We start from the raw sequence: 17284 nt of genomic DNA, 5'->3' as shown, positions 1-17284 counted from the left end.
GGAGCAAAGGCAAAGGAAGAACACCAAGGTCACACGACAACTAAGAACCCAAGAGACAGAAAGGGCCACATGAACCAGAGACCTACATCATCCTGAGACCAGAAGAACTAGTTGGTGCCCGGCCACAATCAATGTCTGCCCTGTCAGGGAGCACAACAGACAACTCCTGAGGGAGCAGGAGACCAATGGGATACAGACCCCAAATTCTCATGAAAAGACCATACCTAATGGTATGACTGCGACTAGAGGAATCCCAGAGACAATGCTCCCCAGAACTTCTGATGGCACAGGACAGGAACCATCCCCGAAGACAAATCATCACGCATGAAAAGGACTGGTCAGTGGGGGGAGAGAGATGCTGATGAAGAGTGAGCTAATTAAATCAGGTGGACACTGGAGAGTGTGTTGGCAACTCTTGACTGGAGGGGGGATGGGAAGATAGAGAGAGAGGGAAGATGGCAAAATTGGCACGAAACGAGAGACTGTAAGGGCTGACTCAATGGGAGAGAGCAAGTGGGAGAAGGGAGTAAGATGTATGTAAACCTACATGTGACAGACTGATTGGAATGGTAAATGTTCACTTGAAGCTTAATAAAAATTAAAAATTAAAAAAAAAAAAAAGATGGCGGAATAGACAGGCGCTTCCTCAAGCCCTCTTTACAACAAAGACCTGAAAAAAGAAGTGAAACGAGTATATTTGTGACAAGCTGGGTGCCCTGAGCATCAAAGGCAAGCTTAGACAATGAACTGAGGGGAAGGAGGAGGAAGAGGCCGTTCAGAAGTGGAGAGGAGTTACCGGACCTGAATCACAGGGAGCCCTCAGGCACCATTCCCAGAGTGGCGGCGGGCTGTTACTAGCATTCTGCCGCAGTTTCCTCAGGGAGAAGCAACCAGCCACACAGCCCACTCACACCTCCAGAACCTGAGGAGAACAGCGCATTCTCGGCAAAAGCTAAGTACTTGAGTATATTTTACCGTGTCCCCCACCCCCACCCCCAAGCCAGCTTCAGCAGCTGAATCCCTGGGCCTGAGATAGACCCTGGTGAGCACCTACAGCCATCCTCCCAGTCTTGGGGAAGGAAAAAATTTGCAACAGGGGGGAAAAGATAATCTGCTAGCTCCATTAACCAGGGGAGCTCAGGACAGAAGCAGCTCCTGTTCAGGCATAAACCGTCTGTGGACCTTGAGCACCTTTCCCTTCTGCATGGACCTGTGTGGTAGAGAGGTAGGTGTTTGACGTTTGACATTGCTTTGCCTATTAAACAAGGTCCTCACCTACCCACAACAGGGACCTAAGGACTGGTAGCTCCACTCAGGTCATCCAGACACCCACAACAGGGGTCCAAAGATAACTGGTACCTCCCAGTCCGTACAACCAAAAACTTTGGGTGCCCATGGTCCCTCTGCTGAACCCACCCACCAGCACACTCTAGGGAACAGAGATGTGTTTTCCTCAGAGACACTTAGGGGTTGGTTCTCAGCCCCCTGCCTTGTTCAGAGCGTGATCCCCTGCTGCAATCAGATACCAGTATATATACCAATCACCCCTGCCCCCTCTAAGACTGTAGAACAGAACCTGTACCACACACTTGATATCAGCTACCTGGACTCCTAAGCTGAATTCATACAAGAAAACTGAATGGACTCCTAGACTGATATACCTGATGACAGCTCTAGCCAGCTGGGAATAGGACACCAGAGCTCCAAACAGGAAAATAATCAAGCTAGCTCACTCAAGCAACCCATAGGGATATACCAAAACAAAACAAGGCAAGCAGCTACGACACAGTAAGCAAGCATAAACTAATACAAAAACTTATAGATGGCTCAGAAACAAAGATCAATATCAACTCACATAAAGTAACAGACCTTGATCACCTCAACAGGATCTCAAAACAAAGAATCCAGGGATCTTCTAGATGAAAGTGCATTCCTGGAATTACCAGTGGCAGAATACAAAAGTTTAATATATAGAACCCTTCAAGATATCAGGAAGGAAATGAGGCAATACGCAGAACAAGCCAAGGAACACACAGATAAAGCAACTGAAGAAATTAGAAAGATTATTCAGGAACATAATGAAAAGTTGAATAAGCTGGAAAAATCCATAGACAAAAACCAGAAATTCAGAAGATTAACAATAAATTTACAGAATTAGATAACTCAGTAGAAAGTCAGAGGAGCAGAATTGAGCAAGTAGAAGCTAGAATTTCTGAACTTGAAGATAAATCACTTGGCACTAACACATTTGAAGAAAAATCAGGTAAAAGAATTTTAAAAAATGAAGAAACCTTAAGAATCATGTGAGACTCTATCAAGAGAAATAACCTACGAGTGACTGGAGTACCAGAACAGGGAGGAATAACAGAAAATAGAGAAAATTGTTGAAGATGTATTGACAGGAAACTTCCCTGATATTCTGAAAGATGAGAAGATACTTATCCAAGATGCTCATCAAACCCCACATAAGGTAGATCTTAAAAGAAAGCCACCAACACATATTATAATCAAACTTGCCAAAACCAAAGGTAAAGAGACAATTATAAGAGCTGTGAGGGATAAAAGAAAAGTCACCTACAAGGGAGACCCAATAAGAATAAGCTTAGACTACTCGGCAGAAACCGTGCAGGCAAGAAGGCAATGGGATGACATATTTAAAAAACTGAAGGAAAAAAATTGCCTGCCAAGAACCATATATCCATCAAAACTGTCTCTTAAATATGAAGATGAAATTAAGACATTTCCAGATAAACACACATTGAGGAATTTGTAAAAACCAAACCAAAACTACACGAAATACTAAACGGAGTTCTTTGGTTAGAAAATCAATAATATCAGCTATCAGCCCAAGACTAGAACACTGGGCAGAGAAACCAGAAGTCAACCCAGACAGGGAAATCCAAAAAAACAAAGGAGGATTAAAAAAAAAAAAAAAAAAAAAAGCCCAACACAGGGTAAAGGCGATATTATTATATAAAAGAAGACCACATTAAAATAATAAAGAGGGACTAAGAAATGTAATCATACACCTTCCATATGGAGAAGAAGATATGGCAATACAAAGAAATAAAAGTTAGTTTTAAATTTAGAAAAATAGGGGTAAATAATAAGGTTACCACAAAGGAGACAAACTATCCTACTCATCAAAATAAAATACAAGGGAAAAATACAGACTCAGCAGAAACAAAATCAACAACAACAAATATGAGGAAAGGACAATATATAAAGAAAATCTACTCAGCACATAAAATCAAGTGGGAAAAAAAAACTGTCAACACACAAAAAAAGACATCAAAATGATAGCACTAAATGCATACCTATCCATAATTACCCTGAATATAAATGGACTAAATGCACCAATAAAGAGACAGAGAGTGGCAGAATGGATTAAAAAACAAGACCCGTCTATATGCTGCCTATAAGAGACACACCTTAGACTTAGAGACACAAACAAACTAAAACTCAAAGGATGGAAAAAGGTATATCAAGCAAACAACAATCAAAAAAGAGCAGGAGGAGGAATATTAATTTCTGACAAAATAGACTTTAAAGTTAAATCCAACAGAAAGGATAAGGAAGGACACTATATAATCATTAAAGGGACAATACACCAAGAAGATATAACCACATTAAATATTTATGCACCCAATGACAGGGCTGCAAGATACATAAAACACTCTATCAACACAGAAAAGTGAGATAGACAGCTCCATAATAATAGCAGGAGACTTCAACACACCACTTTCGGTGAAGCACAGGACATCCAGAAAGAAGCTCAATAAAGACAAAGAATACCTAAATGCCACAATCAACCAACTTGACTTTGTAGACATACACAGAACACTCCACCCAACAGCAACCAAGTATACTTTCTTTTCTAGTGCACATGGAACATTCTCTAGAACAGACCATATTATTAGGTCATAAAGCAAGCCCTAGCAGAATCCAAAACATTGAAATATTACAAAGCATCTTCTCTGACCATAAGGCCATAAAAGTGGAAATCAGTAACAGGAAAAGCAGGGAAAAGAAATCAAACACTGGGAAACTGAACAATACCCTGCTCAAAAAAGACTGGATTATAGAAGACATTAAGGATGGAATAAAAAAATTCAGAGAATCCAATGAGAATGAAAACACTTCCTATCAGAACCTTTGAGACACAGCAAAAGCAGTGCTCAGAGGTCAATTTATATCAATAAGGGCACACATCCAAAAAGAAGAAAGGGCCAAACTCAAAGAATTATCCCTAAAAATTGAACAAATAGAAAGAGAGCAACAAAAGAAACCCACAGGCATCAGAAGAAAACAAATAATAAAAATTAGAGCGCAACTAAATGAAATAGAAAACACAAAAACAATTGAAAAAATTAGTAAGACCAAAACTGGTTTTTTAAAAAAATTGATAAAACACTGGCCAAACTGACAAAAGAAAAGCAGGAGAAGCAAAACCCGAATAAGAAATGAGATAGGTGATATTACAACAGACCCAACTGAAATTAAAAGAATCATATCAGATTACTATGAAAAACTATACGCAAATTTGAAAACCTAGAAAAACTGGATGAATTCCTAGAAACACACTACCTACCTAAACTAACACAAACAGAGGTATAACAACTAAACAGACCATAACAAAAGAAGAGATTGAAAAGGTAATCAAAAAATTCCCAACAAAAAAAAGCCCTAATCTGGATAGCTTCACTGCAGAGTTCTACCAAACATTCAGAGAAGAGTTAACACCACCACTACTAAAGGTATTTCAGAGCATAGAAGAGGATGGAATACTACCAAAGTCATTCTATGAAGCCACCATATCCCTGATACCAAAACCAGGTAAAGACACCACGAGAAAAGAAAATTATAGGCCTATATCCCTCATGAATGTAGATGCAAAAATCCTCAACAAAATTCTAGCTAATAGACTTCAACAACATATCAAAAAAATAATTCACCATGACCAAGTGGGATTCATACCAGGTATGCAGGGATGGTTCAACATTAGAAAAACAATTCCTGTAATCCATCACATAAATAAAACAAAGACAAAAATCACACGATTTTATCAATTGATGCAGAAAAGGCATTTGACGAAGTTCAGCACTCGTTCATGATAAAAACTCTCAGCAAAACAGGAATAGAAGGAAAATTCCTCAACCTAATAAAGGACATTTATACAAAGCCAACAGCCAACATCACCCTAAATGGAGAAAGCCTCAAAACATTCCCATTGAGATCGGGAACCAGACAAAGATGCCCTTTATCACCACTCTTATTCGACATTGTGCTGGAAGTCCTAGGCAGAGCAATTAGGCTAGATAAAGAAATAAAGGACATCCAAACGGGCAAAGAAGAAGTAAAGGTATCCCTGTTTGCAGATGACATGATCTAATACACAGAAAACCCTAACGAATCCTCCAGAAAACTACTGAAACTAATAGAAGAGTTTACCAGAGTATGGGGATACAAGATAAACATACAAAAATCAGTTGGATTCCTCTACACCAACAAAAAGAACATCAAAGAGGAAATCACCAAATCAATGCCATTTACAGTAGCCCCCAAGAAGATAAAATACTTAGGAATAAATCTTACCAGAGATGTAAAAGACTTATACAAAGAAAACTACAGTACACTCCTGCAAGAAACCAAAAGAGACTTACATAAGTAGAAAAACATGCCTAGCTCGGGGATAGGAAGACTTAACATTATAAAAATGTCTGTTCTACCAAAAGCGATCTATACATTTAATGCAATTCCAATCAAAATCCAAAGGACACTCTTTAATGAGATGGAGAAAAAAATCACCAACTTTGTACGGAAGGGAAAGAGGCCCCGGCTAAGTAAAGCATTACTGAAAAAGAAGAACAAAGTGGGAGGCCTTACTTTACCTGATTTTAGGACCTATTATACTGCCACAGTAGTCAAAACAGCCTGGTACTGGTACAACACCAGATACATAGACCAATGGAACAGAATTGAGAATCCAGACATAAATCCATCCACATATGAGCCGTTGATATTTGACAAAGGCCCCAAAACAGTTAAATGGGGAAAAGACAGTCTTTTTAACAAATGGTGCTGCCATAACTGGATGTCCATCTGCAAGAAAATGAAACAAGACCCATACCTCACTCCATGCACAAAAACTAACTCAAAATGGATCAAAGACCTAAATATACAATCGAAAACGATAAAGATCATGGAACAAAAAATAGGGACATTAGGCGCCCTAATACATGGCATAAACTGTATACAAAACATTATAAAGAATATAGCAGAAAAACTAGATAACTAGGAGCTCCAAAAAATCAAACACCTATGCTCATCTAAAGACTTCACCAAAAGAGTAAAAAGACTACCTACAGACTGGGAAAAAGTTTTTAGCCATGACATTTCTGATCAGCACCTGATCTCTAAAGTTTACATGATACTGCAAAAACTCAACTACAAAAAGACAAATAACCCAATTAAAAAATGGGCAAAAGATATGAATAGACACTTCACTAAAGAAGACACTCAGGTAGCTAACAGATATATGAGGAAATGTTCATGATCATTAGCCATTAGAGAAATGCAGATCAAAACTACAGTGAGATTTCATCTCACTCCAACAAGGCTGGCATTAATCCAAAAAACACAAAAGAATAAATGTTGGAGAGGCTGTGGAGAGATTGGAACACTTATACACTGCTGGTGGGAATGTCAAATGGTACAACCACTTTGGAAATCGATTTGGCGCTTCCTTAAAAAGCTAGAAATAGAACTACCATAGGGTCAGCAATCCCCCTCCTTGGATTATATCCTAGAGAAATAAGAGCCGTCACACAGATACCTGCACACCATGTTTACTGCAGCACTGCTTACAATAGCAAAAAGATGGAAGCAACCAAGGTGCCCATCAACAGATGAATGGATAAATAAATTATGGTATATTCACACAATGGAATACTACACATCGATAAAGAACAGTGAGGAATCTGTGAAACATTTCGTAACATGGAGGAACCTGGAAGGTCTTATGCTGAGTGAAATTAGTTGCAAAAGGACAAATATTGTATAAGACCACTATTTTAAGAACTTGAGAAATAGTTTAAACGGAGAAGAAAACATTCTTTTGTGGTTATGAGAGGAGGAGGGAGGGAGTGTGGGAGAGGGACATTCACTAATTAGATAGTAGATAAGAACTACTTTAGGTGAAGGGAAAGACAGCACACAATACAGGGGAGGTCAGCACAATTGTACTAAACCAAAAGCAAATAAGTTTCCTGAATAAACTGAATGCTTTGAAGGCCAGCGTAGCAGGGGCAGGGGTCTGGGGACCATGGTTTCAGGGGACATCTAAGTCAACTGGCATAATAAAATCTATTAACAAAACATTCTGCATCCCACTCTGAAGAGTGGCGTCGGGGTCTTAAACGCTAGCAAGCAGCCATCTAAGATGCATCAATTGGTCTCAACCCACCTGGATCAAAGGAAAATGAAGAACACCAAGAACACAAGGCAATTACGAGCCTAAGAGACAGGAAGGGCCACATGAACCAGCGAGTACATCATCCTGAGACCAGAAGAACTAGATGGTGCCCAGTTACAACCGATGACTGCCCTGACAGGGAACACAACAGAGAACCCCTGAGGGAACAGGAGAGCAGTGGGATACAGGCCCCAAATTCTCATAAGACCAAACTTAATGGTCTGACTGAGACTAGAAGGACCCTTGCGGTCATGGCCCCCAGACCTTCTGTTGGCCCAGGACAGGACCCACTCCCAAAGCCAACTCTTCAGACATAGATTAGACTGGACAATGGGTTGGAGAGGGATGCTGGTGAGGAGTGAGTTTATTGGATCAGGTGGACACTTGAGACTATGTTGGCATCTCCTGCCTGGAGGGGAGATGAGAGGGTGGAGGGGGATAGAAGCTGGTGAAATGGACACAAAAAGAGAGAGTGGAGGGAGAGAGCGGGCTATCTCATTAGAGAGTAATTGGGAGTGTGTAGCAAGGTTTTTGTGTGAGAGACTGACTTGATTTGTAAACTTACACTTAAAGCACAATAAAAATTATTAAAAAAAAAAAAACTACAATGAGATATTTCATACCCAACAGGATGGCTATAATAATTTTTTTTTAAAGAAAGAGAAAATAGCAAATGTCAACAAAGATGTAGAGAAAAGCTTATGCACTGCTGGCAGGAAGGTAAAATGGTGCAGCCACTGTGGAAAGCAGTTTGGTGGATTCTCAAAAAGTTACACACAAATTTTACAACAACAGTAATAAAAACCAAAAAATATGTGTGTGGTTACACAGGTAGATATGCATGCTATACGTGTATAGGAAGGTATATGTGGGCACACGCACATATATGTATATTTGTAGGCATAAGTGTATGCATGTTTGGGTGCGCCACATATATATTCATATATATAGTAAAGCACAGTTACGGAGACCAACTAGACATATCCAAACACCTCACAGGATTGGTTTACTGGGTTAAAGGGCTTGGGACCATGGTCTCATGGGAAAACAACCAGCATAACGTAGTTCATAAACATAATGTTCTGCATCCTAGTTTGGTGAGTAGCATCTGCGGTATTAAAAGCTTGCGAGTGGCCATCGAAGGTACAACTATTGGTCTCTTCCCATCTGGAACAAAAGGGAATGAAGGAAACCAAAGATTCAAAGAAGAAACTAGTTCCTAGGACTAATAGCCCACACGAACGATGGCCTGTTCTAGCCTGAGACCAAAAGAACTCGGTGGTGCCCAGCTACCACAACAGACAATTCTGATCAGGAATACAACAGAAGGTCCCACACTTAATGGGAGAAAATTGTAGAACAAAATTCAAATTCCTAAAAAGACCAGACTTACTGGACTGAGAGAGACTAGAGGAACTCCCAAGACTATCACCCTAAGATACCCTTTTAACTTGGAAATGAAGCTACTCCTGGAGTTCTCCTTTCAGCCAGATAATAAATTGGCTTATGAAGTAAACAATATGACCCATGAGTAACGTGTCCCTTAAACAATTAATTATAAGAGACCAAATGGTCACATTTACCCAAAAGCCAAGAGGAAAAGGCAAGAAGAGACAGGGAACCTAGAACAACGGAAACAGAACAAACAGAATGGAAATAGTGAGAATGCTGACACATTGTGAAAATTCCAACCAATGTCACATAACAATATGTACAAAAATTGTTAAATGGAAACCTAATTTGCTGTATAAACTTCTACCTAAACAGCACAATATTTTAAAAAAATACATTAGTTTTATAAAAGTATAGTACAAGGGATCCTTGTGGTGATGAAATTGTTCTCTCCTCAACCATGGTGGTCATCTAAACTTGATGATTTTGGCGACTACTAACATAAATTGCATAGAACTAAACATACACACACACACACACGCATGTAAAAACTGTGAAACCTGAATAAACTTGGTGTATTGTTAAAAAAAAAATTAAACACAGAATTACTATATGGCCTAGCCATTCAAACAGGTACTGAAATAATTGCACAAGAATGTTTAAATGATCACTATTCACAACAGCCAAAAGTTAGAAACAAGCTAAACGTCCATCAACTGAGAAATGGACAGATAAAATGTGACATAGCTATACGATGGAATATTTATTATTCAGCCATAAAAAGGAATGAAGTTCTGATACATGCTACCACATAGCTGTGCCTGGAAAACACCATGCTAAGTAAGTCAGATGAAAAATGTGTAAAATAGACAAATCCATAGATACAGACATGTCTGTCATGGTTGCCAAGGGTTGAGGAGAGGGGAGAATTGGGAGTGGCTGCTAACAGGTACGCGGTTTCTTTTTGATGAAAATGTTCTAGAATTAGATAATTGTCATGGTTGTATAACTCTGTAAACATTTTTAAATGGTGAATTTTATGGTATGTGAATTATATCTTAATTTAAAAACATGAAGGAAAAAAAAAGAGAGAGAAGCCTAAGTGACTTTTCAACTAAATACACGTATGCTGCTTGTCTAGATTTTGATTCTAATACACCAACTGAAAAAAAAAAATTTTTTTTACACGACAGGGAAATGTGAACACTCATTTTATGTTTCACAATAGTAAGGAATTTACTGTGTTGTTTTCTCTTGTGATAATAGTGTGCGGTAGTATTTTTTAAAAAAGGAAGTCTCTTCATTGTTTTAAAGGTACGTACTGATGCATTTACAGATGAAATAATATGACATCTGGGCTTTATTTCAAAATAACCCAATGGGGGGCAGACAGATTAATGAAGCAAGATTTGGCCATATATAGATCATTGCTGAAGCTGACTGAGCGGTAAAAGGGGATTCATTATACCATTTTCTGTACTTTGAATATGTGTAAAATGTTTCCATAATAAAAAGATAAAAATAAAAACCATTAACAAAGCTTTCTGTCACTACTTTCCGACATCTGCACTCATGAATACTGTTCCTCCTCTTGCCCATCCACCATGTGTATCCATCCATCCATTAACCAAATATTTACTGATCACTTACGATTTCATGGGCACTGTGCTCAGTGCTGGTGATGACCTTACCCTTAAGAAATACACAATCTAGACTGCTCTGACAGGGATCACAATAGAGGGTCCCGAACAGAGCTGGAGAAAAATATAGAACAAAATTCTAACTCACAAAAAAAGGCCAGACTTACTGGACTGACAGAGACTGGAGAAACCCCAAGAGTATGACCCCTGGACCCTCTTTTAGCTCAGTAATGAAGCCACTTCTGAGGTTCACCCTTCAGCCAAAGAACAGACAAACCCATAAAATAAAAAAAGACTAAACAGGCACACCAGCCCAGGGGCAAGGACTAGAAGGCAGGAGAGGACAAGAAAGCTGGTAATGGGGAACCCAAGTTTGAGAAAGGGAGAGTGTTGACATGTCATGGGGTTGGTAATCAATGTCACAAAACAATATGTGTACTAACTGGTTAATAAGAAGCTAGTTTGTTCTGTAAACCTTCATCTAAAGTACAATTGAAAGCACCAAGGCTGCATTATATGAAGGCTCAATGGGACTGAACATCCCATATGGCTCATTCACCCAACTGGCTGTTGATGCAAGCTTTTCCCTGGGAGATCAGCTGGGTCCTCCACTGAGCACCTCTAGGCGGCCTTTCTGCAATACTAGTGCCAACACAGTCAGACACCTTATACAGAGGCCCAGTGTTCCAGCAAACACAATGGAAGCTACATCTCCATTTTTTGACCTACCTTGGAAGTTACTCAGTGTCACTTCTGCTGCCTTCTATTGGTTAATAACAAATCAGAGCTCCACCCAGATTCAAACAGGGGGACATAGGTCCCACCTCTTCTTGGTGAGAGGTATGTCAAAAAACTTGTGGCCATGTGTTTTAAACAATCACAAGAAGTATAAATGGTGAGGTCAAGTTGTTATAGCCCAAGTTCCTACTGTTATTCTTATGTAGTTTTTGAGACTTCATAATAAAATAGCTTTTGGAGCCTCTGTAATTTTAAAGAATTTAATAAAGTTAACTCCACCTTGTTAAAAAAGAAAGAAAGAAGTATACAATCTAGAGATTGAGCCCAGTAAGTAACTCAGCAATCACCATACTTGATGACAAATGCTACAAGAGAAAGACTGACTCAATGGCAATGGGTTTGTTGGTTGGTTGGTTTGTTTTTTGGTTTATAAGGTCTCCATGAGTCAGAAATAACTCAACAGCAATGAGTTTGGTTTTTTGTTTTTGTTTTTTTTTAAGGAAATGCAGGAGGCACAGTGGTAGGAAACCCTGGTGGTGTCAAGGTTGAGAGCTATGGCTGCTAACGAAGAGGTCAACAGTTCGAATCCACCGGGCGCTCCTTGGAAACCATATAGGGCAGTTCTACTCTTTCCTAAAGGTTCACTATAAGTCAGAATCAACTCAGTGACAATGAGTTTGATTTTTGGTTTGTATGCAAAAAACTAGGGTTCAATTCCCAGACAATTTACCTCATGTGCGGCCACCACCTGTCTGTCAATGGAGGTTTGCATATTGCCGTGATGCTGACCAGGTTTCAGAGGAGCTTCCAGAGTAAGATGAACTAGAAAAAAGGCCTGGTGATCTACATACAAAACCCAGCCAATGAAAAACCCTATAGATCGCAAGGGTCCAATCTACAACCAATCATGGGAATAGCGCAGGACCAGGCAGCATTTTATTCCATTGTGCACAGGGTGGCCATGAGTCGGGGGCCAACTCAACAGCAGCTAATGCCAACAAGGAATGCAGAGAAGGGCAACTATACCTTTCTGTGTTTCTCATTCTCACGCTTTAATATTCTCTGATAGTATTTTTACAGTATAGTTAATCCATGTCAATTTTCTACTCTTCTCTCCTAAAGAAGAGATGGCCTTTCTCTACATGGCCAAGTTACCCCATCTTTTAACTCGGAAGTTTTCCACTGCCCAGTCCATGACTTCATGAAAGTGAAACCTAAGTCTGCCTCCACTCAGTGCCCCGTATCACCCTTCACGTTTGTGATAACTTCCTCTAACGGACCCCACAATACCAACCCTTCCTCTACTTTCCTCCTGTTTGTGTGTCTTTAACAACCACACACACACACATGCATATCTAATGCATCGCTAATCCCTTTGTTCTATCTTCACCAGTAGCTCACATGTCACTGAAGAGAATGAAGAGCCACACACTATTTCCAGACCAAAGGCTATGCCAGTATAACCGAATGAAAGGGATACCAATGAAGCAGAGGGAAACTGTCAAGTTGAAGTTCAGGCACGCCAACGATAGCCAGATGCAGTCCAGCCAACTCCAACTCATGGCAGCCTCATGTGTGTCAGAGTAGAACTCTACTTCACAGGGTTTCCAACGGCTGAGTTTTTGGAAGCAGGCTGTCAGGCCTGGTGGCGCAGTGGTTAAGCAGCTGTTAACCGAAAGGTCAACAGTTCAAATCTACCAGACTGCCCCTATGGGGCAGATCGATTCTGTCCTATAGGACTGTTATAAGTTGGAATCGACTCAATAGCAACTGGTTTGTTCTTTTTGGTTTTCTTCCAAGGCACCTCTGGGTGGACTGGAACCTCCAACCTTTCAGTTAGCAGCAGGCACGTCAACCATCTGTACCACCCTGGGCCTCCAAATAATAGGGAAAAGGAAAAAAATGGCTTACTGTATAATAACCCTAATAAAAAAAACCAAACCAAACCCAGTGCCGTCAATTCTGACTCATAGCGACCCTATAGGACAGAGTAGAACAGCCCCACAGAGTTTCCAAGGAGCACCTGGCAGATTCGAACTGCCGACCCTTTTGGTTAGCAGCCATAGCACTTAACTAGTACACTACCAGTGTTTCCATAATAACCCTAAACAGCAAAAATTAGTAGGTTTTGACATAGGTTAAAAGAAATGGTATACTTCAATCTTTAAAATCTTTAGAATATTGCTGCTGCTGTCAGTGCCACTGAGTTGATTCCGATTCATAGTGACCCTAAGTGACAAAAGAGAACTGCCCAAAAGGTTTTCTTGGCTGTAATCTTAGGGGTTTTTTTTTAGGGAATCTTTGCAGAAGCACATCACCAGATCATTCCCCCATGGAGCCACTAGGGGGATCTGAACCACCTACCTTTTGGGGGATTTGAACCACCTACCTTTTGGTTAGCAGCTGAGCATTTAGCCATTCGGGCCTTTTAGGCAAAAATTTTTTTAAGTTTTTTTTTTTTTTAATCTGTGTCAGTTGTTTTATTGTTGTTGTCATGTTGCTGTTACTCTGTTTTCACCTAAACTACAGAGTGAGTGAGGGTCATTCAGAGATTTGGTTAACTCAGGCAGGAATGTTTGAAACAGAGCTCTGCTAAATCACCTGAACGGGGTACGAGTGGCAATGCTGAGTCACCATCAACTCCACCCCAATCAACGGCCATTTCAACTTTTATGTTATTTTCTAATGGAATGCACTGGCAACACTGTGGCAGTTGGACATTTAATAAATACACTTGTGTGATAACCACCACCATCACCAGTGGCCACCAAGCTGACTCGGACTCATGGCGACCCCACATGTGTCAGAGTAGTACTGTGCTACATAGAGTTTTCAATGGCTCATTTTTCAGAAGTAGATCTCCAGGCCTTTCTTCCAAGGCACCTCTGGGTAGAGTCAAACCTCCAGCCTTTCTATCAGCAATATCTGAGGTTAACTTCTTAAATCGGGCCACAATAATTTTTGGTTACATCAATCCCAGTTCTGTCTAACGAGCAGGATTTGGGTTCCTGAGAAAATCACTTAGCCTTTCTGCGTTATTACGTTTTCATCTGAGAAATTTTCATTCTGGGCTTGATGGCTTAAGACCTTCCTGCTCCAACATAACAGGTGTCTATGACTAGAAGCAGCCTTTCCATGTGTAGTGGCATGTTAGCAGCAATTCAAGTGACAACAGAGAACACTGACATTCTAAACAAGTACTGGTAACACTCAGACTTCTTCACTACTCAATGTTTATTCAATCTTGCTAAATTTTCTTTTTAGGACCTGGCACATAGTAAACAGCCTATAAATGTTATTATTGTAAATTACTTCTAAGGAAAGCAAATTGCTATATCACAATAGTAAAATATCTGTTGATGACCACAGAGTGGCCCTTTGAAGTCAATCTAGGTTTGAATCCCAACTCTAGTTCACTAACTAACTTGAGCATGTCATTTAAAATATCTGAGCCTCTATTTCCTGGTTATAACATGGAGAGACATGGACCTCAAAGGTGTGCTGGAAGGATTAAGTAAAACAAGATGGAACGTGCTTGGTTAAGCAAACTTTAGCTCTTTCTCCCCTAGCCAGTTCTAGACGTGAAATTCCTATAGGTATCCCTGATCTCCATCCCATTTCTGGTTCCACCCTAGATTTCCATTCATAAAACACCCTTCCTTGCCCTGTGGTGTTCACTTTGTTGTTGTTGTGTGCCATCGAGTCAATTCCAACTCATAACAACCTTATGAGAACTGAACTGACCCACAGGGTTTCCCAGACTGTAAGCTTCACAGGAGCAGATCGCCAGGTCTTTTCTCCCTCAGAGCCACTGATTGGTTCGAGTTACCAGCCTTTCAGTTAGCAGCCAAGTGCTTAACCACTGTGTCACCAGGGCTCCTTGGTATTCACTTAGCAAACATCTACTGAATATCTCCCATGTGCTGGGCGCCACACAACTAACCTACTACCCAGAGCTCACCATCTAGTGAAGGGGAGAGGCATATATGCAGAACATAGCAGTTACAATTCAGTGAAATACTGGCTGGGAGTGCACAGTGCTACTGGCGTCTCATGATTCATTTGCCCACTACTATCATTTATTTACTATAAAAAGTCCTATTTTATACCTACAGCTATGTGCCTAGTGTAATGCCTTACAGAGTGCAGCATTCTGTAATTTTATCAAGGGTTTTCATATACATCATGTTACTGAATATATTCTCTAAACTGGATGAATAACACTATATATAAACCAAAAACCAAACCCACAGCCGTAGAGCCAATTCTCATAGCAACCGTATAAGACAGAGTAGAACCGCCCACCCCATAGGGTTCCCAAGGAGCCGCTGGTGGATTCAAACTGCTGACCTTTTGGTTAGCAGCTGAGCTCTTAACCACTGTGCCACCAGGGCTCCTACGTTATTTATAAAAAATTAGCACTTTATAATTCAGAAACTACTTCCACATATATTTCCTCATTTGATCTTCAAAACAACCCTAGAAAATAGCTGCTAGTACCATCTATGTGTAATTAAATATTTACAGGTCTCTCAAGGCTTACGTTGTATCTACTAATCTACCAAATAAGAATTTCAGAAAAAGATGAGAGAACAGGACAGGATTTTCTTTCATATGTTTCTAGAAAGCCACTCAATTTCCCTTTTTTATTCTTCTGTGCACTGTAAATATTCATAAACTAAATACTCTGAACAAAATATATTTATTTTTAAATGCTACCAGTTCAACTTTTGAGTTTATATAATTCAAAATCAATACCTATCAAAACTCTCACTTAAGGTCATTATAGTTCGTCATAAAACCGGTTGCTTATGAAGTTACATATGGGGAAAAAAATCTAACAGATTTAGGTTAATAACTTGATTTTGATTCCCCAGCAATACATCAAGGTAACCAGCCAACAAGCTGCCAAGTCGATTCTGACTCATGGCGTCTCCACGTATATCAGAGTAGAACTGCACTCCACAGGGTTTTCAAGGGATGGTTTTTCACAAGTAGATCACCAGCCCTTTCTTCCAAAGCACCTCTGAGTAGGTTCAAATCGCCAACCTTTCAGTCAGTAGCTGAGCACCTACCCATTTGCACCACTCCAATATATCAGGGTAACGTTGGTATATCAGAGTGGGCCTGTGTCACTTCTGTGGATCTGATAATCTTTAAATTTATTTTGAAGTCTACTTTTTAATTTCTATATTGTAATGGAGAGCATTAAGCTCTAAAAAAAAAAAAAAAACTGGCATAAAACATTAAACATTCTGAGGCATTTCACTGAAAACTAAGAATAACCAGACATTAATGAGTTAAATGAAGTAACAGTGTTTTCCTAATAATAAACTCGAATTATTTTGGTCTAAACAGTCAACAAATTAAAATGAAGGTCTGCCCTAAAAGTCATGAGATTTCTGTAAAACTGCTTTAAACACTTAATTGATTTTCACTGTAACAAATAGGTAGCAACTGATTCAAAAGAAAGCATTTGAAAGGCCAGTATTATAATATCACTGCTTATCCTTTTATAGAAAAAAATATATATATACAGAAGCTTAATCTTTTAACTATTCACATATCTTAAGTAGAATTTCCCTTTTTCCAAATTTTACAGAAAATTTTTTTTAATCTTTCCTGTCTAGCAATTATATGTTGAAGAGACTCCTTGTTTATTCCAAGAAAGGAGCCTAATTCAGAGAAAAAGTTACGAACAAACATTACTTGGTCAATTCAGGTCAAATAATGGCACTAAAGAATGTTTTTGTAGTTCTACTTGCAACTAGAGGAAAATAGCCCATATCAGATCAACCCTCTCACCAAGAGAAGTTGGATAAAATTTATAAAAGCAAAAAACTGTTCAAGGCATTGGACACCAAACAAAGCAGCCAGCACAAGAAAGGTCAAGATGCTGGAAACGGGAAATACACTGAAGTGAACTCAACATTCTCTGCCACTCTGCCCCTCAGGTATTTGCCAATTTCTATACAGACTAGGTGGCATACAAGGTTTTCACTTGATTGCTAACCTGAAGGTTGGCAGTTCAAAACCACCC

The 17284-nt window shown here is 39.6% G+C and overlaps 1 protein-coding gene across 7 annotated transcripts in view; it reads right to left on the bottom strand.

The window, feature by feature from the left end:
* The window catches only part of RNF182 (ring finger protein 182), a 195462-nt gene that overhangs the window by 143458 nt on the left and 34720 nt on the right, over window positions 1-17284 (bottom strand). Inside the window, exon 3 of one of the 7 annotated variants that reach the window (XM_049884201.1) lies at window positions 4478-5638. The exons of the other annotated variants lie outside the window; for them this stretch is intronic. Within the exon in view, the coding sequence (XP_049740158.1) occupies window positions 5626-5638 (13 nt within the window). The 3' untranslated portion in view covers window positions 4478-5625. Of the gene's footprint in view, window positions 1-4477; window positions 5639-17284 lie in introns of those variants that run through there. 7 annotated transcript variants of the gene reach the window in all.

Source organism: Elephas maximus, chromosome 1 (genome assembly GCF_024166365.1).
Source record: "Elephas maximus indicus isolate mEleMax1 chromosome 1, mEleMax1 primary haplotype, whole genome shotgun sequence".
Taxonomy (NCBI): domain Eukaryota; kingdom Metazoa; phylum Chordata; class Mammalia; order Proboscidea; family Elephantidae; genus Elephas; species Elephas maximus.
The sequence above is the reverse complement of the archived record's forward strand: the minus strand, read 5'-3'. Positions and strand labels throughout refer to the sequence as shown.